This window comes from Stigmatopora argus, chromosome 6 (assembly GCF_051989625.1).
Source record: "Stigmatopora argus isolate UIUO_Sarg chromosome 6, RoL_Sarg_1.0, whole genome shotgun sequence".
In the NCBI taxonomy this organism is placed as follows: Eukaryota; Metazoa; Chordata; class Actinopteri; order Syngnathiformes; family Syngnathidae; genus Stigmatopora; species Stigmatopora argus.
In genome coordinates, this window is record NC_135392.1 from 3012287 (window position 1) to 3037617 (window position 25331).

The 25331-nt window shown below is 38.8% G+C and overlaps 3 protein-coding genes across 18 annotated transcripts in view; 2 read left to right on the forward strand and 1 right to left on the reverse strand.

The window, feature by feature from the left end:
* The window catches only part of LOC144075794 (uncharacterized), a 35142-nt gene extending 26659 nt beyond the window's left edge, over positions 1–8483 (forward strand). For 8 of the 10 annotated variants that reach the window (XM_077603185.1, XM_077603187.1, XM_077603189.1 and 5 more), the window contains one exon: positions 4785–4924. In XM_077603185.1, the coding sequence (XP_077459311.1) occupies positions 4785–4837 (53 nt within the window). In that variant the 3' untranslated portion in view covers positions 4838–4924. Of the gene's footprint in view, positions 1–4784; positions 4925–6481 lie in introns of those variants that run through there. The other 2 variants (XR_013300632.1, XR_013300631.1) reach the window with 2 other exon arrangements.
* The window catches only part of epha2a (eph receptor A2 a), a 44710-nt gene continuing 24169 nt past the window's right edge, over positions 4791–25331 (forward strand). For 3 of the 6 annotated variants that reach the window (XM_077603174.1, XM_077603175.1, XM_077603176.1), the window contains exon 1: positions 24727–25032. In XM_077603174.1, the coding sequence (XP_077459300.1) occupies positions 24801–25032 (232 nt within the window). In that variant the 5' untranslated portion in view covers positions 24727–24800. Of the gene's footprint in view, positions 4925–12882; positions 13131–24726; positions 25033–25331 lie in introns of those variants that run through there. The other 3 variants (XM_077603179.1, XM_077603180.1, XM_077603178.1) reach the window with 3 other exon arrangements.
* On the reverse strand, positions 5944–13153 carry h6pd (hexose-6-phosphate dehydrogenase (glucose 1-dehydrogenase)). 2 transcript variants are annotated; one of them, XM_077603181.1, is made up of 5 exons: positions 13062–13153; positions 9632–10293; positions 9431–9548; positions 7739–8008; positions 5944–7668 (listed from the first exon to the last, which is right to left on the reverse strand). In XM_077603181.1, exons 2-5 carry the CDS (start codon positions 10265–10267, stop codon positions 6335–6337), a joined length of 2358 nt encoding a protein of 785 aa, XP_077459307.1. In that variant the 5' UTR covers positions 10268–10293; positions 13062–13153; the 3' UTR covers positions 5944–6334. The 2 variants fall into 2 exon arrangements, with proteins under 2 accessions (XP_077459307.1, XP_077459308.1); XM_077603182.1 differs by lacking the exon at positions 13062–13153 and adding an exon at positions 11282–11429.

A 25331-nucleotide genomic window follows, 5' to 3' on the forward strand; every position in this document is an offset into this window, starting at 1 on the left:
TATAGTAAGGCTTTTTTTTTTAAAGACGACAGTATAGTAAGGCTTTTTTTCTTAAAAAACAACATAGTATAGTAAGGCTTTTAAAAAAACGACATAGTATAGTAAGGCTTTTAAAAAAACGACATAGTATAGTAAGGCTTTTTTCTTCAAAATACGACATAGTATAGTAAGGCTTTTTTTCTTAAAAAACAACATCGTATAGTAAGGCTTTTAAAAAAACGACATAGTATAGTAAGGCTTTTTTCTTCAAAAAACGATATAGTATAGTAAGGCTTTTTTCTTCAAAATACGACATAGTATAGTAAGGCTTTTTTTCTTCAAAAACGACATAGTAGAGGAAGCCTTTTTTTTTTCTTAAAAAACGACATAGCAAGTAAGGCTAAGAGAGTCGGAGAATAAATCTGATTCTTCACCTTCTAGTTGTTGCTGTGGTCCACTGGCAAAATCATTGGTTCAGAACTTGAGGTGGGAAACAGGAGTGAGTTCAATTCCACTCTTTGCAATTCACAAATTGTTTATTGAGGTAATGAAAAGGATAAATATAACTTCCAATCACTTCATTTCAGAAGTCACTGTGGTCCAGTTGCAAAGACAAATGGTCAGAACTTCTGGTGGACTCAAGTTCAAATCAGGAGTGAGTTCAATTCCACTCTTTGCAAATCTCAAATTGTTTATTGAGGTAATGAAAAGGATAGATATAACTTCCAATCACATCATTTCAGAAGTCGCTGTGGTCCAGTGGCAAAGACAATGGGTTGAAATTGAAGTTGGACTCAAGTTCAAATCAGGAATGAGTTCAATTCCACTCTTTGCAATTCTCAAATTGTTTATTTAGGTAATGAAAAGGATAAATATAACTTCCAATCATGTATAGGCGGGCCGCCTCGTGGTGTAGTGGGTAAGTCACCTGCCTGCGACGTGGGTGTCGAGGGTTCACGTCCCGGTGTCGCCAGTCAACGACTGTATGGTGTCGGCAGTCGGCCGCAGGCCGACTGTCGAACACCACCAGGAACCCCCCCCCTCCCAACTGTCTTCCGGTCAGCCGAAGGCTGACCGGAAATATTGTTTTGCTGAAAAAAATGACTAAGTCTTTATTTGAATGAAAAAAGGATTACCCATTTACTGAACTACTAGTGTAGTGATTAGTCAAACGAGAGCGGGATTCAAACCCCATCTCCCACATGGCAGTCAAATCCACTAACTTGAGGTCTGTCTGACCCATTGTCTTTGCCACTGGACCACAGTGACTTCTGAAATGAAATGATTGGAAGTTATATTTATCATTTTCATCACCTCAATAAACAATTTGAGATTTGCAAAGAGTGGATTTGAACTCACTCCAGATTTGGAACTTGTGTCCAACTTCAATTTCAACCCATTGTCTTTGCCACTGGACCACAGTGTCTTCTGAAATGATGTGATTGGAAGTTATATTTATCCCTTTCATTACCTCAATAAACAATTTGAGAATTGCAAAGAGTGGAATTGAACTCATTCCTGATTTGAACTTGAGTCCACCTGAAGTTCTGACCCATTGTCTTTGCCACTGGACCACAGTGTCTTCTGAAATGATGTGATTGGAAGTTATATTTATCCCTTTCATTACCTCAATAAACAATTTGAGAATTGCAAAGAGTGGAATCAAACTCACTTCTGATTTGAACTTGAGTCCACCTGAAGTTCTGACCCATTGTCTTTGCCACTGCACCACAGTAAAGTTGGAAGTCGTATTTATCCTTTTCATTACCTCAATAAACAATTTGAGAATTGCAAAGAGTGGAATTGAACTCACTCCTGATTCCCACCTCATGTTCTGACCCAATGATTTTGCCAGTGGACCACAGCAACAACTAGAAGGTGAAGAATCAGAAGTCAGATTTATTCTCCGACTCTCTTAGCCTTACGTGCTATGTCATTTTTTTTAAGAAAAAAAGCCTTACTATACTATGTCGTTTTTTAAGAAAAGAAGCCTTACTATACACACATTTCTTGTATCTTGTTACATGGCCCTTAGCCTGGTGCTTTTTCTTGCCAAATAAATTGAATTGAATTGAATTGAATACAATATCGTTTTTTAAGAAAAAAGGCTTCCTCTACTATATCGTTTTCAAGAAAAAAAGCCATGCTATACTATGTCGTTTTTTAGGAAAAAAAGCCTTACTATACTATGTCGTTTTTTGAAGAAAAACAGCCTTACTATACTATGTCGTTTTTTAAGAAAAACAGCCTTACTATACTATGTCATTTTTAGGGGGAAAAAGCCTTACTATACTATGTCGTTTATTTAAGAAAAAAAAACCTTACTATACTATGTCGTTTTTTAGGGAAAAAAGCCTTACTATACTATGTCGTTTTTTAAGGAAAAAAAGCCTTAATATACTATGTTGTTTTTTAGTTTAAAAAAAGCCTTAATATACTATGTCGTTTTTAGGGGAAAAAAGCCTTACTATACTATGTCGTTTTTTAGGGAAAAAAAGCCTTACTATAATATGTCGTTTTTTAAGAAAAACAGCCTTACTATGTCGTTTTTTAAGAAAAACAGCCTTACTATACTATGTCGTTTTTTAAGAAAAACAGCCTTACTATACTATGTCGTTTTTTGAAGAAAAAAGCCTTACTATACTATGTCGTTTTTTGAAGAAAAAAGCCTTACTATACTATGTCGTTTTTTGAAGAAAAAAAAGCCTTACTATACTATGTGTTTTTTTGAAGGAAAAAGCCTTATATACTATGTCGTTTTTTGAAGAAAAAAGCCTTACTATACTATGTCGTTTTTTGAAGAAAAAAGCCTTACTATACTATGTCGTTTTTTAAGAAAAAAACCTTACTATACTATGTCGTTTTTTGAAGAAAAAAGCCTTACTATACTATGTCGTTTTTTAATTTAAAAAGCCTTACTATACTATGTCGTTTTTTAAGAAAAAAAAGCCATACTATACTATGACATTTTTAAAGAAAAAAAGCCTTACTATACTATGTTGTTTTTTAAGAAAAAAAGCCATACAGTATGGCTTTTTTTCTTCAAAAACGACACAGTATAATAAGACTTTTTTTCTTTAAAAAACAACTTAGTATAGTATGATACTATACTATGTCGTTTTTTTAAGAATAAAAGCCATACTATACTATGTTGTTTTTTTTAAGAAAAAAGCCTTACTATACTATGTTGTTTTTTTTAAGAAAAAAAAGCCATACTATACTATGCCGTTTTTTTAAGAAAAAAGCCTTACTATACTATGTCGTTTTTTTGAAGAAAAAAGGTCTTACTATACTTTGTCGTTTTTTAAGAAAAAAAGCCATACAGTAAGGCTTTTTTCTTCAAAAAACGACATAGTATAGTAAGGCTTTTTTCTTTAAAAAAACGACATAGTATAGTAAGGCTTTTTTTCTTAAAAAACGACATATGGTAAGGCTTTTTTTCTTAAAAAACCGACATAGTATAGTAAGGCTTTTTTCTTCAAAATACGACATAGTATAGTAAGGCTTTTTTTCTTCAAAAAACGACATAGTATAGTAAGGCTTTTTTTTTTAAAGACGACATAGTATAGTAAGGCTTTTAAAAAAAACGACATAGTATAGTAAGGCTTTTTTCTTCAAAATACGACATAGTAAAGTAAGGCTTTTTTCTTCAAAAATCGACATAGTATAGTAAGGCTTTTTTCTTCAAAATACGACATAGTATAGTAAGGCTTTTTTTCTTAAAAAACGACATAGTATAGTAAGGCTTTTAAAAAAACGACATAGTATAGTAAGGCTTTTTTCTTCAAAAAACGATATAGTATAGTAAGGCTTTTTTCTTAAAAAACGACATAGTATAGTAAGGCTTTTTTTCTTAAAAAACGACATAGTATAGTAAGGCTTTTTTTCTTAAAAATGACATAGTATAGTAAGGCTTTTATTCTTAAAACGACATAGTATAGTAAGGCTTTTTTCTTTAAAAAATTGACATAGTATAGTAAGGCTTTTTTTCTTAAAAACCGACATGGTATAGTAAGGCTTTTTTTTTAAAAGACGACATAGTAAGAATTGTTATTAAAAAAAAAACGACATAGTATAGTAAGGCTTTTTTCTTTAAAAATGTGACATAGTATAGTAAGGCTTTTTTTCTTAAAAACCGACATAGTATAGTAAGGCTTTTTTTTTAAAAGACGACAGTATAGTAAGAATTTTTATTTAAAAAAAAAACGACATAGTATAGTAAGGCTTTTTTCTTTAAAAAAACGACATAGTATAGTAAGGCTTTTTTCTTTAAAAAAATGTCATAGTATAATAAGGCTTTTTTCTTAAAAAACGACATAGTATAATAAGGCTTTTTTTCTTAAAAAACGACATAGTATAGTAAGGCTTTTTTTCTTTTAAAAAAATGACATAGTATAATAAGGCCTTTTCTTAAAAAAACGACATAGTATAGTAAGGCTTTTTTCTTTAAAAACAACAACCATGTATAGTAAGGCCTTTTTCTTAAAAAAACGACCATGTATAGTAAGGCCTTTTTCTTAAAAAAACGACATAGTATAGTAAGACTTTTTTCTTTAAAAAATGACCATGTATAGTAAGGCTTTTATTTGTTAAAAAAATGACCATGTTCAGTAAGGCTTTTATTTGTCAAAAAATGACCATGTTCAGTAAGGCTTTTATTTGTCAAAAAATGACCATGTTCAGTAAGGCTTTTATTTGTTAAAAAACGACCATGTTCAGTAAGGCTTTTATTTGTTAAAAAATGACCATGTATACAAGGCTTTTATTTCCGTTCCATTCTAACATCCACATGTTTTTTTTTGTAGCAGCGCTGGCGGTCAAAGGTGGACTGTGGCTGACAAAAAGGCAACAACAATGAACAGTAAAAGCAGCACAGCTGCTCACATGGACATCGGATAGCACTCATATGAACAATTGATGGCGTTTCCATGCCGCCGGCGAGTCGGTAAGTCAAAACCATGGGAATGAAAGAAGAGAAAGTGCGTTAATCCACATCACGTTTTAATGCGTCACATTTCACAAAGCAGGTGTTTCCTTGGCGTCTGTTTCCCAATTGTTGCAGGTGATAAGACGTTGTTAAAAATGTATCATTTGATCCAAACATAATTATAGGTGACACAGTGTAGACCGGCTTCTATTACAACAAAAAAAATCCCGTACACGTCACACAGTATTGCAACAAATAATTTCAACACAAGGCTCAGAAATGCAATTCCTGACATTTTAAAGATGAGCTCAAAATACACAAAAAAGCACCTGAGAATTTGAAAATATATTTCTCATTTTCTTACATGATCACTTTACTTGCAATTGTAAAAATGAGACATGTACCTTGAGATGTGAAATTACAAGTGGATACAAAAAAGGATTTTTTAGAAACTGCACCCAAGGAATTTAACTCCAGAACCGGACTAGCTTAAGAAGGGTCACACAAAGATGTATTTCAGCATCTGAATTTCAGACCAGAGGCAAGAGGATTAATTTATTCTAAATTTCAATAGCGTGGTTCAAATGACAATACAGTGATACCTCGATATAATTTTTGTGCACGGCAACGGGCGCGTAACATAACATAAACAAATTTAAATGAACTTGGATTACGATGCAGACACACCCAAAAATAAGCTTAATCTAACCTTACACTAAACTTGATTCTAATTTTGTTTTAAAATTTGATAACTTTCTTCTCCCGGGTTGGCTATATTTGCTCCGCCTCCACCCTGACTTTCAGATGCAACCTATCGAGGGTTGTTTGTTTGTCTTCCCTTCAAAATATTCCCAAAATGATGCACACAAATGTCCTCACAATAGGATAACGCACGACCATTTGCCAACGAAAAGTAGTATATACTCCTCTCGTATTAGCGAACAAGCTCCGCCATACGCACTGACTAACTGGAAAAAAAAACACTGAAAGAATGCAACGCTCCGCCCAGTGCTCGTAGAGACATTACACGAGGGAGTTGCGACCAGAAAGACAGTGGCCATGATGTTCTTATGAGTCTGCTCGTATATGAAAATTTGTCTTGTATCTCAAGATAAATAGTTTCCCGAAATTTTACTCGTATCTCAAATTGCTCGTATGTCGAGGTACCACTGTAATAATGTTCTCTCGCAACAGAAAGTAAAAAATAACACACAGGAATGGGATACAGGTTAAAGTTTATGTTGTGCATTGCGGACGGAAGTACTTATTTGTACATCTGGTAACGTGCCCGTTTTATTTGGTGGCTTGAAATGTACATGAAAATAAAGAATCAAGACATCGGATTGGAATTTCTTACTTGGACCAGTCCGAACGAGGTCAAAATGGTTGGATTGTCGATAGCAAAGAACCCGCGGTCTGTTTTCCACACTACCGCAAAAGCGCTTCGTAGTCAATGTACCAGGTCAGCGTGCCATTGGTGGGTTTCACCCCCGTGACGGGCCATTTGTTTGCATCGTCCTTGACCCGACTCAGCTGGGTGACCAACTCGTGTTTGCTCTTGCCCATCACCAACAGCGCCACCCGCTGGGCCTTGTTGATGGCGTCCAGCGTGAGGCTAACGCGGCGGTGCGGCTCGACGGGGCTCTCGGTGAAGACCACCAACCGGTTCGCGTTGAGGCCCGCCGGGGTGCCGGGGAACAGCGAGGCCGTGTGCATGTCCTGTCCGACTCCCAGCAGAACGAAGTGGAACTTAGAACCGTCGATCCATCGGTCGATATCTTCCCGATACAACGACGGCGCGCCGTCCTTTTCGGCGCAAATGCGGCGCCGGATCTCCACCGCCACGGGGTGGATGTTCAAATACGGGATGCGTACGTGCTGCAAGAGATGTTGATGGACGTTGTGGAAGTTGGACTGCGGGTGGCCCAGCGGCACGCAACGTTCGTCCACCATCCAGATGTGGGTGTGGCCCCACGGGAAGGCGAAGTGGTGTAACGCCAGTCTGTGGAAGAGCGCGATGGGCGTGGACCCACCGGAGAGGGCTAAGTGGAAAACGCCATCCCGAAGCACGGCCGCCTGGGCCGCCGCTTGAAGGTCGGCGGCCAGACGGTCCACCAGTTCCTCGGCCCAGGCGGACACCATGTCGGCGCCGCGGAATTTCCCCCGCGTGACTACGAAATTCCTCGGCGACGGGTCCTCGGCTCGGTCCACGAGAACCAAATCGGCGTTGAAGTCGATCTCCTTCCCTTTCAGGTGGAGGTCCAGCAGGGCGGCGTTGTCTACCCCGCCCGGATAGACGCGGGGGAACGTGCCGGCTAAACTCTCGAGAAGCGGCGTCCAGAGACCCCACGACGCTAGGAGGTTCTCCGTGCCGATAAAGCTATCTTTACGGCCGGCGAAGATCTGCGAGATGAGCTCGGCGTAGGCTTCCCGCAGTACTTTTGGCGTCTGGACGTAGTAGTCGGACAGAGGCGAGCCCAGGACGTGGACATCCGGGTGATCCGTCACTTCCTTCCAGTCTCCCTCAACGATGGAAGGCCTGAAGAGATTCTTGGACACGAGAACTGCTGGGAATTGCAGACTACCGTGACCAAAGTAGAAGAGGATCTGCTTGGGTCTGCAGACCACGTTGGCTTGGAGACAAAACAGATCGCTCTTGAAAAGAACCCGTGCGTATCCCACGCGTTCGTCTAGCATCTTGCCGGAGACCAGGAGGATGGGAACGCCCTCAAATTGCGCCGTGTCCATGTGTGCTAAGACGGCTAGAATGAGAAACAAGCTAAGAACAAGGACAAAATGTCAATTCCGTCTGGAAATGTGGTGAATTCTTACCGGCAAATGTTGGTGTTACGGCGACGTGGTCTTTGGTCTTGTTGAGCTCCTGCCGGACCTCCGTTTGGTAGGCCTGGTACTGGCCCAGCACGGCCTGTTTTTTGCCCAAGGGCAGGAAAGAGGTGAAGAACTGTAGCTTGTTTTGTAGAAGCTCCTGGCTGTCGCTGAGATTGGCGGGAAGTGGCATGGTCAGGAGAGCCAGGACTTCCGTCAGGTGGTTCTGGATCACGTCTCGGATGACGCCGTACTCGTTGTAGAAGGGAATGCGGCCTGGGAGGAAATGAGGAAAAACAAAAAAGTACGGTAATTCCTCGAATATCGCAGGTTCATGACATCTCGGATTTTTAGCAAAGTAAAAAAATACATTTTTTTTTTTAAAGTTCATAAAAATGTGAAAATCCACGCTGAAACACGCAACCGGAAGCCACTCCCCTCTCCTCTACTTGATTCTAGGACTCAGCACTGAAGTAAAAAAATCAATCATACAGCCACTTACAAAATTTTCAAGTTTCAAAAAAAGTTGTGGAACCAATTAATTTTGCCCAAAGTTTGCTGGGATGGGTTCCAGAAAACCTGCAGTCCTAATGAGGACAGAGACAACAGCCAAATGGATCAAGGAATGCGGTCTGATTATCTGCTGACCCGTTTAGGGTGGACTGCTTAACCCATCGTATTTCATAACAGGTCCAGAGAATTTTCAACTAATTTTCTGACCCATTTTCCAGCAAAATAAAGCTCAATATTATCTAATGCTTTTCAAAAAAAAAACTGAAAATCAACTCACACTTTCAACACTGCTTGAAACAACGGATGAGAATGTACACCTGTTGCAGGGGGGTGCTGGAGGTGACTTTGGTGGCCAGTAATGCCATACCTGTCTACCTCGGCCAATTGCTTCCCTTATTAATGATTACAATTCCCTTTAAGCAATTAAAAAAACATACTATCTAAAATTTTCCGAAAAAAGGGGACATGGCGCTCAATCAGTCGGTGCGCTTTTTTGTATGCACTAAATTCAAGATTCTGTAGATGTCGCTGTATGAGGCTGATAGCTTGACTGTCTGGGTACATTGCTTGCTGACACGCTATATTGATATAGTGAAAATGGCGGAAGATGCTTAAAGCATGACAACATTAGCAATCGACGATGATGTTTTTGTCTGCTAGCAGTGACCGAGACGATCTGGATTAGAGCCGAAATGGGTCAAACGAGATCGGTTTTACAAAAAATACAAAAAAACCAAATGTATTTATTAACTTATTTATTACCTATTTATTTATGTCTAGAATGTCTTTTTCTGTGTCTGTATTCTCACCCTCTTGCTACTGTGACAACAAAATTTCCCAAATATGGGATGAATAAAGTTATCTAATCTACTGTATTTTCACGACTATAAGGCGCACTTAAAAGTCTTAAATTTTCTCGTAAATAGACAGGGCGCCTTATAATCCAGTGTGCTTTATATATGGAAAAAAAATAAAATGTGTCATTCATTGAGGGTGCGCCTTATAATGCAGTGCGCCTTATAATGCGGTGCGCCTTATAGTCGTGAAAATATGGTTATCTAAAAAAACATACTTAAAAAAATCCTGTACAAAAGTTGTTATACGGCGTACACAATTTGAAATGATCCAAAAAAAAACATTAAATACGAGAAAAAACGTATATGTTGACAGGTATGACTAACATACCTTGTACATCCAACGTCTCTTTCAACACAATCTCTATTCTCTCAATATGGTGCTTGTTCCAGATGGGATTGAGGAACTTCTTGTTTACAACCCTGAACGGGAGGATCTTCGAGACCACCTAATATCGGGATAGAAACATTCCGAAAAAAAACAACCAATCAAACACCAGACTTAAGAAAGTGACTTAACAGTTGTCCTTACCTGCTTCCCCAAGTAGTGGTCAATCCTGTACATTTCTTCATCGCGCAAGGCGTTCCCGAGCTGAGCCGCCAGAACCTGGGCGCTCCTCAAGTCGTGACCAAAAGGTTTTTCCAGAACCACTCGTAGCCAAACGGCGTCGCCGCTAGGCCTGCAGCTGCTTCCGATTTTATCCGCGATACCCGCGTAGGCAAACGCCGGCACGGAGAGGTAGAAAAGTCGCCCGACCTCGGTCAGTTCTTCTTCCCGAACCTCCCGTTCGATGTCCTGGCTCAATTCCCGGTAGTCTTCGAGGCTCTTGAGTTGCCGATAGCGCGACAAACGCAAGAACTGGTCCTTGACCACAGCGCAACGTTCTTCCGACACGTCTTTCGGGCAGCGTACGGCCTTCAGGATGGCGAAGAATATCGGCGTGGCCTTCTCGGCGGGCGACTGTCCGGCGGCGTAGAAGGAGAAACTGTTGCCGCTGCTGACCTGCTGGAGGTAGAGCTGGAAGAAGCCCTGCCATAGATACTTCTTGGCCAAGTCCCCCGTGCCCCCCACGACGACCACGGAAACGTGGCCGCCGCTTTGGCGGTCTTCGCCGTGTCCTCCCGTAGCGCTCAGTGCTAGCAGAAGCAAGAGTGCGGTTGGATACATTGCTGTGGCGTTAAAGCGTCCGCAACCTGGATTGAAATAGAAATGTAGAAATGTTACTACAAATTTATAATGCACTGGAAAATTACGGTATTTTCTCGCATATTAGCCGCCTCCGCGTATAGGTCGTACCCTTAAAATCATTGAATTTTACGATTTCTCTCTTATAAGATCTACAATTTTCGTATTTATGGTTTTATTATGTTGCCTGCACGTAGACAAATTCAAAAAGGAAGTCACGTGAGTAGTACAACCAGGAAGTGTGTCCCCTAGCGGTCTAGTTTTTACCAAGTCTCTGGGTGCAATAATAGCATGAGGTACACATTACGCAGGTAACAAGGTTGATATTTTAATGATCGACCGCAAGACCGTCGATAAGCCTTAAAAACTATTGGGATGTGCTGACATGTTAAACACTACGAACACATGTATCAAGGCTACTCGCCTCTGACCAATCAGAGCACGTTTCATTACGGTAAGATGGCGGCGCCCTGAGCGAGCAATGGCAGGCACAAGTGAGTTTTTTCACGTTTTATGCAAGATACGGTTTATTTTTTTCTTGAATTTCATTCATAGACGTCAAAATAACTTTTGTTTAGCATTTTATCTGTTTAATTAAATTACCTTACTTGCGTTATGGCGTTTTATCTTTGTCACCTTGCAGTTTTGTTTATGTACAGTCTAATTTATGCGCATATAAGCCGTACCCTTGATTCAGTCATCATGTTTTTGTTAGAAATACGGCTTATATGCGAGAAAATACGGTACTCTAAATTTATTTGACCAACCTAATGGATTCAACTGATTCAAATAATGTTGAAAAGTAGGCTTAAATTCATTTAAAATGACAATAAAATTGATTTTTTTTTCAACGCCGCTTTTTCTGGGTCCTGTAGCCTATCCCAGCTGAAAGGCAGACTAGAAGCCAAGACCGGTCGCCAGTCAGTCCTACACATGCAAAGTAATTAGACTGAAATTAAACATGGAAACGTACCAATCATTTTGACAAAAACCCACCTTATCTCCAATGCGGTCGTAAAAACAGACTTCGACGTCCCACGGCAATTAAAAAAAAAAAAATAGCGAGTTCTTCCGATCCAATTGTCGCGTTGCATTGATCTGTCATGAGCGGAGTGAGAACACCAACTGCTAGGATTTGGACTTTACACTTTGCTCAAGGGCACCGAGTGAGTGTCTCTCGCTACAATAGGCTCACTGTCCACAGAAGGTTAGCAAAGTTCGAAAACCCAGCTGATTTCCAAGAAGATCAGTCAAAGATTGAGCAAACCGGGGAAAATACAACATTACTCTAAAAATGCAGCAACAAAAAAAACAAATATTGGTCATTAACTATTCAATGGACTCATTATTAACGGCCAATAGACTTCAAGATAGTCCATTTTAACTGGAAAAGGTTAGCGGTGAATGATGACTTCTTTAAAATTCAAAATATTCAAAAAATTAGAACCTCTTTCTTGATATTCCACAAAATTGGTTACATTAGCCGTCATAGGAACAGAACTAATCTTTGTGGTTTATCGGAGTCCTTCTATATGCTGTTTGTTGCAGCGGTGGTTTCGGTTCATGGTTCAAAACCAGTTCATTTTCCACACATTTTGGTAAATTAGAAGATTAGTTTCTCTAAACACTGTACGCATTGAGGATTTCCCAATATTTCCATCCCCATGTGATTAAACGGCGACCTTCACATCTGAATCCTTCATTTTCTTGTTTTATTGTACATTTTCTCAAGAAATACTTCACATTTACCAGTCGAAATCAACTATTTCCGCGTCCACAGTTCAAAATCTTTCATCAAGAGTTGACAAGAAATAAATCTCAAGTATCAAGTATCTCGGCAAACACATCATCAACCAAAGTAAATCATTTCCATATGTGCAACTTGCACTTTTTGAAAGATAAATGACTCATTTTGTGACCTCAGAGCACAAATCCAGAATAAGTATACATTCCATTTGCCTAATTTGTCAGGGCAGCGAGGCGGTCGGACGCCAAATACGTGGCGGTTCCCATTTGTGGGTGCTATCTATACACCGGCTGTCTTTTAAATAATATGAAGCTTCAATTAAAAGATTGTGTGGTTTCCACATGCCATGTAATAAATCAAACAGGATTATAAGTCATCAACGTGTATTACTGATCTTTATGACAAACTTGAGGGTTATAAATATGACATATCAGTCCAACCTAGTAATTTTCACTCAATAATACTAATTCCAAATTACTTGCATCCAATAAAACATCATCTTACGTAACCATATTTCCTCAATATCATTTTTAGCACAAAATTAAAGGGAGTACACCGATACTGCCACGAGGAGGCAGTAATAATCTGTTCAGTTGCATTTGATACTTCAATGTCATTACGTTAGTACCAAATTCATTATTAGTTATGATCACTCATTGGGATAAAATGACCACTGTAATAAACTAACCGGCTGCCTTTGACATGGATAGACGTCGGAACCGTATAACAAGTGAGAGCTGGCATTCAATATCATGTTTTGGTGCCATTGACAAGCACAGACGTCCAACCACTGGCGCCATACATTACAGTAACAGCACAGAGAGTAATACAATCCACTAATAGCAAAAACATTTGAACGCATCACCGATTGCACCTGTTGTCTAATTCCACTTCCGGGTTGGTGTAATAGCGTTTTTGCCGTCGTGAGATGTTGAAATCCGATGCAGAAAACTGACAAAATAGCAGAACCATAGACGCAAAGAACCCATATTGTAGAAATAAGTTGATTTAAAAGAAGCTTAAACGTACCGGAGAGGCATTTCGCGTCAGTGGCTGTGAACGTGAGGCACTGTGAACTTCCGGGTCTGGTCACGTGGGGTGAGTCACTGCGCTCTTCGGTCTGCCACTAAAACGACGAATTCAATCAAATATATAGAACGATAATTGTTGTTATTGCTGTATGATTTCAAAAGAACCAACTTATTCACGTATTTAAGATATTCCTTTGAGTGCCAAGTTTTGGGTGGAAAAAGAAAATTGTTTGGCTCATCTGATCTACAGCGAGTCTTTACCTTACAAGTTATATTTTTTTTCTGTGAGCACGCTCGTATCTCAAAACATACCCATTCAAAATGAATGAAATATTCTTATTCAGTCCATTGCACTCAAAAAACACCACCACGTAAATGTAACATCTTTTCGAAAGTAATACCAAAATACCACAAAAAGTAAAAAAAAATAAAAAATAGAATGTAAAGAACAAACCTGCATCTTGCATTTTTTACATAAGCATAATGTTCTAAATTAATAATAACATAATAAAATACATTTAAACAGACAGTCCTCAATAGAATTATTGTCACAAACAAGCTATAAGAGCTACAAGAATATAGCATGTTATAATTGTTTTATGTATAGTATGTGACTGGACCATTTTAAGCGCTTTGTATTGCAATGTATGGACAAAATACTAATATTTTTCTTTAAATAATGTCACCAATTGTATTTTCCAAAACAAAAAGTACAGAGTGATGGGCAGGTCCCCTTTTAAAGTGGCATTTCGACGTAACAAATGGACAATAAATCGCCACGTGGTACGAAAAGGTCACACTCAATTACGGGCGTACTAAATTGGTTTGTTTTTTTACTTCCAAGAGTTCAAATTATTTACCATTTTTTAATCCTATACAGACTAAAATTTAAGACTAGGACTTAGGTTACTGGGAAATGAAATGTCTTCATTCAAAATGAATCTGGAATGAAAAATGCAAATGATTCATTATGACTAAGTGAAAGAAAACAGAAAGCTGTGTATGAGTCAACTATGTGATGTCATGGCGCTCTCCAATGAAGGCCCACCACAAACAAAACAGGTGTCCCCTTTTGGCCGAATAATGATCCAATTGTTATGGACCACACTGCCGGTCCTCCCTTTCCCTTTGCGAACCAGTTGTCAATGCAGGATCGTCCATTTTACCCGTCGGCTTCCATCCCAAAGCCCCTGTCCGTCAAGTGGCTTAAAGCTTTACATCTCATTACATACATTAGCATTTTGACTTTTAGCCTTGTTTTTATCCAGCATGACGGATGGACTTTTTCATGGGGTGTACCGAAAACTCCCCCAAAAACAAAAAAAAGGCAAACAAACATAAGTTTGTCTCCTAGATGCCATTGACAAACTTTAATTTGGAATGTTTGTTGTAGTTGAAGCCCAAAATTTCACGGCAAAGTGTCTGCACACGATTGGACAAACAGCTGTAATGCAATGGAATAGCCCTCCCAGGTTGGTTGACCATTGTGAAAGGTAAACAATAAACAGGATTGTGCATCCTGTGTGTTGGTGTGTGTGGGTGTGTGTGTGTGTATGTTTGTAGCAATAGGCTGTTAAAGCAAGCATAAACCCATCGCAAGTGTTTTTAGCCCAGCTGTTGTTACTACAATCTGGAGGGCAAGTATTTGATTGGTTGGTGTGTGTGTGCGTGATGTTGGTAGGTACCAAAAAATGTACAAAATAAAATAATTTTTCGAAAAAAAATTGTAACAGGTTCTCTAATAATAATTGTATGGAATTTAAGCATTTTAATTGGGCGTACTTGAAATCATTTTAAAAATATCTACCCTGATTTAAAAAAATTGTGCCCCAAATTTACAGTAATTAAAAAATGTGTCTTGGGAAAGTAGATCAATTAAAAATAATCAAGCACTTTCCACCCAAAACTTTCCAGATAACAGGAATTTAAAAAAGACTACCAGATCTAAAACCACTAAATGAAATTTAATAGAAAATAATACAAAATAATACCCCAAAAAGTCCCCAAAACCCTCAAAAAATGTCCTAAAAATCTGATAAAAAAGTATAAAATAAATCTCAACACACTTGAATTTTAAAGTACTCAAAATAAATATATATATTTAAAAAAAAATCTCCTATATAAACCATTTAAAAAAAATCAAATCTCTCATCTCATTTTCCGAACCGCTTTATCCTCATTAGGGTCACGGGGGGTGCTGGAGCGTATCCCATCTGACTCCAGACAACCATGCACACTCACATCCATACCTAGGGGCAATTTAGAGTGTCCAATCAGCCTACCATGCATGTTTTTGGAATGTGGGACGAAACCAGAGTACCCGGAAAAACCCAGGGAAATTTAAAAAAAACGATTAAAAAAACAAATGCTATATATTTTTCTTTCCAAATTCAAAAGGAACATTTTTAACAAAACCGCTTCATTGCGTCCCCCTGCCTCTGACCCCTGGAGTCAGCTGGGCTATGCTCCATCACCCCCCGCGACTCTAATAAGGATAAATCGGTCCATATAATGAATTGAGTAGACAAATACATCCAAAGAATACAAATACATACAAAGCATTTCTCCACTTAAACAAGTCTAAAGCGATACTGGCCCAGCTGTCCTTGCTTAAGAGACCCACAGACACACAGTGGTATGCGTGGGTGTTGGCATGTGTGTGTGTGTGTGTGCGGGTATGTTTTTTTCCCCGCACCCCCCCGAGGCATTTGGACTCACCCCCCCGGCTTCCTTCCTCCTCTTTGTTAAGGCTCGCGAGGCAGACTTGCTCAAGCTGAGCACACAAGCCAATGCATATGAATGCGTGCTGTCATCTTTATTAGGCCCCTCAGCCAACATCCATCCCATCCAGACCGACTCCACACCACAGAACTTTTTTCACTTTTACTTGGTCGGGCCACTCTTGCCGCCTCCCATTTCCACTTGCCAGACGCGGTGGATTATAGGCAACCCAGCATGGAAGCAGTCTGAATACACAAGCTGTTATTTATACGAACACAGAACGTAAAGCAGCGCAATTAACGGAGATTACGACTCAAACCATTCCAGGCATTGTTGTAGTATGTAACACTATTCTTTTGGCAAGGATTCCCTGAAATTCAAAACAAAGGCGCCAAGTTAATCCTTTTTTTTCTGGTCTCCGAATGGAATCTGAACGTATTATGTTTTTCTGTGAATTTGGAGTTTAGACCGCAATTTCTCAGTGATTCAACTTGCAAGTTTTGTGACGACCATTTTCCTTGCTAGTTTATTGGACAGGTGTGTCTACAATAAAATGTCATTTTTTTTGTTTTCGATGATGTCGGGGGTGCTGGAGCCTATCCCGGCAGACTATACCCTAGAATAGCCTTTTTTTGTGGACAACCAAAGAATAACTAGAACTGTTTTTGTCCTGTAAGGACTTTTGCAAGTAGAACTGGGTTAAAGGAGCGGTAGACTATAATGCTGTGGCTGATGGTGTACTGGTTCACTTTCCTGACTTTTGCGATGATTTTAATTCGATTTAACTGATTTTTATAGGGTGGTTTTATGCGTAAAATATAGAGGCCTAGCTATGTGGCTAGGGAAGGCTAGCTAGCTCTAAATCTCGAGAATTGTTTGCATTAGCATGTAGTGCAATGAATGGGTTTACTGTATTTTCTAGCATATATGCTGTATTTGTCGCTAAAAAATGACCTAATCGAGGGTACGGCTTATATGCGCACAAATTAGACGTGAAATGCCCGAAACTGCAAGGTGACAAAGACGAAGACAATGCTTGACAAAATGTATCTTGACGTCTATGAATGAATTCAAGAAAAAAATAAACCGTAGCTTGCATAAAACGTGAAAAAACTCACTCACTTGTGCCCGCCATTGTTCGCTCAGGGCGCCGCCATCTTACCTAGGAATGACAAACAAGACTGCTACAGACAGACTTCCTGGTTGTACTGCTCACATGACTTCCTTTTTTACTTTGTCTACCTGCAGGCAACACCCAATCGGAATGTACAATCCAGAAATCAATTTATACAGTATGTCAGAAATACCACGTTCGATGATTTTTCTTAAGATTTTCCCTTCAAAGTAACACATTTGTACTCCTATTAAAAACATTAATATGGAGGTAAAAATTGTGAACCAGGGGTCGGCTTATACGCGAGAAATTGTAAAATTCAACGATTTTAAGACAATTTTAAGGGTGCGGCTTATCCGCGAGAAATTGTAAAATTCAACGATTTTAAGGCAATTTTAAGGGTGCGGCTTATCCGCGAGAAATTGTAAAATTCAACGATTTTAAGGCAATTTTAAGGGTGCGGCTTATACACAGATGTGGCTAATATGCGAGAAAACAGGTTTAATTTTTTTTTTCTGTTTTTCACTTATTTGTAAACACAAAAGTGAACAAGCATAGTCCAAAATATACCAACGCGTAAAGCCAAATAGTACTTCATATCGCATTATGCTTCCATACGTAAACCTGACCCTTAACATGTACGAATCGCTAAAGATAAGTGCTCCCTGACACAGATTTAGACAGATTGAGTAACAAAGTATCACCCCCAAACTTTCATCCCTTTTGTGTCCATCTAAAAAGCCTCAGATCGTAAAGTTCAGCTCATGAAAGATGTGTTGTTTTTACTTGTGTTAGCTGTACGCTATCCATTGCGTAGCGGGTTTTAGATTACAAAGGAAAGATGGCCCTGTCTTTCTTCTGTCTTCGTTCTTGAAAGCGTACCTGAAGTACTCATTACCTCGCAGCTGCTCTCGGATAAAAGCAAGGTCAGGCGCGATGAGCGACAAAGTCAGAAACCACTAAAAGACTTAAACCAGCTCCGTATGAGCAATGCCATTCTCACGTTTCCCCGTCTTGGTAAGAGAGACACTTGTCAGAACACGTTGGCGCTTTTGTCTCGCCACGCAACGATGCACAACGAGTGGCCTTGATACGGACAACACGCTCTCCGGATTCCATTGGGGCGGCTGGGCGTTGTTTTCCGGACTAGAGACCACACAGAACGTCAGGGGAAGGGAAAGGTGGCTCCACGAAGAACGCCAAGTCTACGAAAACCACCTGCGACTTGTTGGGAGACCGTGCCAGTGCTTGCATGCGTTGGATTCGAGGCCGTGACGTTGGTTTCGAAAGGCGGACAAAGGAAGTAAACTCTCGATCCATTCATCCGTTATTTATCGTGCTGGCAACCGGACATTGTGGACCAGATTTCACTCTTCAAAAGGCAACTGGGTTAATTTCCAGCTTACCTGGGAGTCTAATGAGGACTAGAACTGGAGAGAAAATTGTTGAAGGTGGTTTAAAAAAAATCCAGTAAAAAAACAGTTGTGGTTGGCAGAAAAACTATGAATGCACGGATTTTCCAGACTATAAATTAATTTTGTTGTACTAGTTTTCTGGGCTTGCGACTAATACTCAATAGAGACTTATATATGTTGTTTTTTGTGACCATCGATAGCTGGTTATGTTGTTTTTAGTCTGTAGTAACCTAAAAAAACGTATAACAGATGCTTATTTAGCCTGTTCTCCATTTTTCTATTGTTTCTTTAACAAATTTAAGTTTTTGGTTTCTGATAAACAGACAGAAGATTAAAAAAAAAATCTAAAATTTCGAGAAAACTTAAGGAAGGTGCTAAAAGGCTATTAGCTCAGTCGTCAGCACGCTCGACTGCCACATTAAAAGTGTGGAGTTTACATTTTACCAGTTTTGAGCAATATAATGACCTAATACTGTCAAAAATTGTGAAGCTTTATATGACTTTTATAACTCCTATAAGAAAGTAAATCATTTTATTACAAATTATACTACGAGTAACTTTTTTTGACTTTTTTAAGGAACATTATTGTTAAAAAAATGTACAAGTTAAAGGTGAAAGGGCAGCAGAACTTTTAAAACCAAATAAAACCACAAGACAGGTGTAATATGTAATATATTGGATTGGATAACATATTATATAAAATATAATAACACATATTACATATATGTATATATGTAATATATCCGGGCAGCCCGGTGGGTCGAGTGGTTAGTGCATCGGCCTCACAGCTCTGGGGTCCTGGGTTCAAATCCAGGTAACGTCCACCTGTGTGGAGTTTGCATGTTTTCCCCGGGCCTGCGTGGGTTTCTTCTGGGTACTCTGGTTTCCTCCCACATTCCAAAAACATGCATGGTAGGCTGATTGGACACTCTAAATTGCCCCTAGGTATGGGTGCAAGTGTGTATGATTGTCCAGAGTCAGCTGGGATAGGCTCCAGCACCCCCCGCGACCTTAATGAGGATAAAGCAGTTCAGAAAATGAGATGTATATATCCATTGTACTATTTTCCATTCTGCTGATCCTCACAAGAGTAGCAAGGAGTGCTAGAGCCTATCCCCAGCTAACAATGGGCAATAGGCAGAGTCATCCCTGAATTGGTGGCCAGCCAATTCCAGTGCATAATAGGACAAAAAACCATTGCACCCACTCTCATACCTTGGGTTCGGCAATTTACAGTGTTCAACCAGCCTAACATGCACGCTTTGGGAATGTGGGAGGAAGTCGGAGTATCCGGCGGAAACCCACGGAGGATTGAATCCTTGATCTCAGAACTGTGAGCCGGATGTGCTAACACCTCATGCCTCTAAACTATTGTATTTTCTTGCATATAAGCAAAAGAAAAATGATGACTGACTCAAGGCTACGGCTTATATGCGCACAAGACTTGGTATTCTCTTTCAAAGTAACATTTACCATTTGTTGGTTATTTTCTGTTTTGCAGTAAGAAAACAACCATTACTGGATGAATTATTAACTCCCTTATGATATGGACCCTCATAATGTTCTTTTGATTCATACAGTATCTCATAAAATACCACGTATGATGATTTTTCTTAAGATTTTCCCTTCAAAGTAACACATTTGTGCTCCCTATTAAAAGCATGAATATGGAGGTGAAAATTGTGAATCAGGGGGCGGCTTATACGAGAGAAATTGTAAAATTCAACGATTTTAAGGCCATTTTAAGGGTACGGTTTATACGCGGAAGAGGCTAATATGCGAGAAAATACGGTATTTGTTTTGTAAAATTCTATAATTTTAAGGCTGCGGCTTATATGCGAGAAAATACGGTATTTGTTTTGTAAAATTCAACAAGTTTAAGGCTGCGGCTTATATGCAAGTAAATATGGCACTGAAATATTACAATATTGCATTACTTTGCCACCAAAACTGTAACAGTTAAAGTGTAGTCATTTCATTTTTGATTGGAAGGTGTTAATTGTGCAGAAAAAAATTTAACGCTACAATTTTTTTGACAACAACCGCCCATATTAATTTCATTTTTATTTAATTTAACCAATTTTCCCCATTTTTTTTTCACAGTTCGTCTAGCGCAAGGGTGTCAGACTCGGGTTGGTTCGCGGGCCGCATTAACGTCAACTCGGTTTCATGTGGGCCGGACCATTTTAGATATAATATTTAGATTTTTTTTTTTAATAAATGGATTAAAAGAACTGGATTGAAAGCCCCGAATATTCAGTTTTTTATTGATCTAAAACAATGTTTATTTTAGCTTTTTTTAATTTAATTTTAGATTTTACAAAATGATTTTTGAACTAAAAACACAGAAAAAAAATGGATTAAAAAATTACAATTATTGATTTAAAAGGAGGAAAATCAGGAAATTTAATATACATCTATACTCTTCATTTTAATTTGATCCTAAAACAGAAAGTCGGCACTCATGATTTACTTTCCCGGGCCCCACAAAATGATGCGCCGGGCCAGATTTGGCCCGCGGGCCGCCACTTTGACACCTGTGGTCTAGCGTGTGCATTCCGAGCACAGACAAGTATGTGCTAAGAGAAACAACAAAAAAACTTTAAAATGCATGAACAAAGGCGTGAAGCCATCAGTCTTAACAAGAGGGGCTTTTTTGTAAGAAGGCGGGGGGGGGGGGATTAATGCGAGAATGGATTTCGTGTTAAGAGCCCACTGAAGCCCCCCCGTCGATTTGAATGGAGGCGCACCTCCGTGTTTGCCGATACCACGAGAAGGCGTGAGGGGCGGCGAATAACGTGACGTTGCCGCTTGAGCCGCTGCTCGCTGACCCACAAAACACAGAACCAGACCCCCTAAGACCACCCCCCCCCTGCTGAGGAGTACTTTTTGTGCTGTCATCACTCCTCAGAAACTCGTGATGAGGACTGGTTAGGGTGGGAAATGTGTGTGGGTGTGTGTGGAGTGTTTGGAGGCCTCATGCTCTGTCAGCCCAATCAAAAGAAGCCGCCATTGTGTGCCAAGCGTTTGCATACTTGCGCGTTAGAGGGGGTGTTAACCTTTGGCACCGGTGACCCGAGGGGGACAATTGAAAGCGCTTCTCGGGGTGGGCCCGATTCACGTTAACACGCTCTGAGGTAACACCTCACGTACGGAAAATCTCGACGAGGGAGGGAGGAGAGAAAGCGGGATATGCGGGTGCTCCAGATGAGTGGTCGGAAGAGGTGGAAAACAAAGGGGTTGAATGTTTGGGATCTGTTCGGGTGGGGATTCTTCTTCTTTGGGGTTTTTTTGCAAAGGGGGGCTTCGTGTAACAAGTGGGAGTACATAAGAAAGGGTTGAAATATTATTTAAGATAGTTTTGGGTTATTTTTTTATATTTTTGTAGCAGGCTTTGATGGATGGTGATTATTATTATTATTATTATTTTTTTAAAGCATAGGTTTGAGGGATTCTTATGCATTGTCTATGTATTGATATGTAAATGTTTGGACTAAAAACATTTGTATCTCAAAACAGTGTCATTATCTAATATGTTTTTATCTTTTGTCAAAAAAGTTTTTTAAATGCACTTTAGAAATAGAAACATTTTTCTATTGGGAAATATAAGTTTCTATGTTGAAGGTACAAAAAATTGTGTTAAATTTTGAAAAAAATAAAGTACCTATATACATTAATTCTATACTTATGAAGGTCACGTGGTCCTGGAGGCTTTCCCAGGCAACAACAAGCTGTAATATTGGAACTTTAATTTTGAATTGAGATTTTTTATTATGAATATATATGACTTTAAAAAAATGCTAGTATCACTTTTTTCCTAAAATTTATTATAATTCTTTCAAGTAAATACATATTTAAAATTCTCACATGGTGTAAGATTCTAAGATTATTGTGTTAAATTTTGTTGTTGTTGTTATTTGTGCACTACGTGGTGAAAGCTTTAAAATGTCATTTTATTTCAATAATGACATTTCAAGAATTCAATTCAATTCAATCAGTTCAATTCAATTCAACTCAATTCAATTCAACTCAATTCAATTCAACTCAATTCAATCCAATTCCATTCAATTCCATTCAATTCCATTCAATTCCATTGATGACGACAGGGCCTATGTCCGATTATTATTATTATTATTTCAATGCCATTCAATTCAATTCTATTCAATCCAATTCCATTCATTTCCATTCATTTCAATTCAATTCAATCCAATTCCATTCATTTCAATTCAATTCCATTCTAATCATTTCAATTCAATTCAATTTCTTTCCAATCCAATCAAATTCATTCAAATCAACTCCCAACATTATTAGCCAAAACACACCCTACCTCCCTTCTCTCCAAAACCTCTCCATCCCATCCCCAAACAGCTCAACCCAACAGATGCGTGACACCCCCCCCCCCCCCCCCATCACTCCCCCACCAGTCACGCAACCCCAAACCAAACTCCCCTAAACACCAAAACCTCCTTCCACACTCTTATTCCCCTAAACAACAATTTACACTCATAGCCCATCCAAACCATCCTCCTTCCAAAGGTCAAGACGACACAATTCATCACTTAACTCCTTCCTGTATTTCCTCCCCAACAACATCTTTCACTCGTGCTACTTTTACGATTGATGTGCACGCCATCACGTCCACCGTGTGGCTTTTTCGGGGGGTCCGGGGGTCCGGCTGTACAAGGCCTTTGTCAGGAAGACCATGTGGAAAAGGGGGGGCTCTTGTTTCCAAGTGCACAGCGCTTCACAGAAGAGGGGTTCTTGACTCCTAAAATTCCTCCCATCCACGTTGCTAGGCAACACATATTCATACCCGAGCGGGTGGACGGCTCTTTTATGAAAAACATCTCATTAGTAGTCATATATTCATACCGGGGCCACCACCCCCTACTTGACCCCTCCTTTGCCAGTCGTGGGAAAGATAAGTCCCCCCCCCACCCCCGTAAGACGAGGGGGGGGGCAATTATTTGCTCAAAAAAAGAGTTGTCCGGATTTGAACGCGGTCCACCAAAGCGAAGATACATTTGAAGGGCGTTAATGACGTGTACTTAATGGAACATTACGAGCGAGTTCATCCGAGGAGAACATCGGGATTTCATTGAAAATAATTAAAAGAAAAAAATAGGCCACCCAGGATAGGACGTCGTTTGAAACACTTTGTCATTGATCGACTCGTTAATTGTAGACATTTGTTGTCCTCTTGCAGCATTTAGTTAAGATTTAGAGAGTGGAGTGATGTTTTACAGCGGGGAATTTGCATAACATACAGAGAGTTTTAAGTGTTACAGCGGGGAATTTGCATAACATACAGAGAGTTTTAAGTGTTAATTAGAAGTAGGCCATGCGCATTTGGTGTGTGGTTGAAAATCGGTGTGGAGTGGGAGCACTGGTTTTTATCGATGGGTAGGGTGGGGAAACAATCCACTGTATTGATTTTCAACAGGACTATTAGCACGAGAGTGGAGCACATTTTTCCTATCACGGAACCATGTTAAGGACCCCAAAGGTCATTGTAAATTTCAATGGGCTGGTGTTCATATTTTTTATTTTTTTTTAATAAAATTAGATTTTTATTCAAGTTCCTCTAAACCAAGGGTGTCAGACTCGGGTTGGTTCGCGGGCCACTTTAACGTCAACTTGATTTCACGTGGGCTTGAACATTTTAGATATAATATTTAGATTTTTTTAAATAAATGGATTAAAAGAACTGGATTAAAATCCCTGAATATTCAGTTTTTTATAGATCTAAAACAATGTTTATTTTAGCTTTTTTAAAATATATTTTTAGATTTTACAAAATGATTTTTGAGATAAAAACACAGAAAAAATGGATTAAAAAACGACAATTATTGATTTAAAAGGGGGGAAATCAGGAAATTTAATATACAGCTATACTCTTCATTTTAATTTGATCCTAAAACTGAAAACTATAATAATAATATATTATATTATTATTAATGATAATGATCAATAATATATAAATAATACAATAATATATAAATAATAATCATAAAAATGATGTTATAGTCATTGTCATTTAATAGTCATTGTTTTGTTTTTGTTTTATTATTTATATATTATTGATCATTATCATTAATAATAATATAATATATTATATATTATATTATTATTAATGATAATAATAATGATAATATAATATATTATTATTAATGTTAATGATCAATAATATATAAATAATTATCATAAAAATATTTTTTTGATATTGAAAACATTCACTTAACATTCCCCCTAAAGTGACAACTCTAATCACATACTGTAATTTTATTTCATTTTTATGAAAAAAAGTCCCTGAGACATTTAAAGTTGGATATTATTATAATAATAATTATTATTTATTATTATTATTATATATTCTAATTGTTAAAATAATATCTAGGCCAAGAGGACTAGGTCAATTGGAAGTGGTTGGAGTCAGGTGTAGTCCCGCCCCTAGCGGCCAAATTGGGCCACTTCCGCATTCCTCTGGATGGAGTGGGCGGGGCAAGTGACGTCACGTGACGCCACCTGTTGTCGATGGGCTGCCTTAGTTCGCTGGCTCGTGCTCCCTCACTCAGTTATCCGGTCAGCCTCGTTTGAGGCACGAGCGCGACAGAGGCGAGGATACTTCATATTTCGATCAAAAATGGACCTCCGTCGCCTCAACTTTTTCCTCCTTCTCCTCGCCAATGCCGTATTTGCCAGCCTCCAGTCCAAACAACGTGAGTGATTTTCAAAATTAACTATTTAAAAAAGAAAAAAAAAGTTCGCCTTTCAGCGTGAAAAGCTCGGAATTTCGAGTGTCAACGTCCGGTGTAACATTTGTTCCTATTTTATTAATTGATAATTCCTATATTTGTATTTTTACCATTTTCCTGCTTAATTGTATTTATTTAATTATTTTTTTTAAATTCCGTGTAAAGTGAAACAACTACTAAGAAGACTAAAGTAGAAGCAAAACTTAAACGTTTTACATTGAAATAGTTGTTGAATTGCGTCAGCGGGCCTCGGGGCGTGGGAG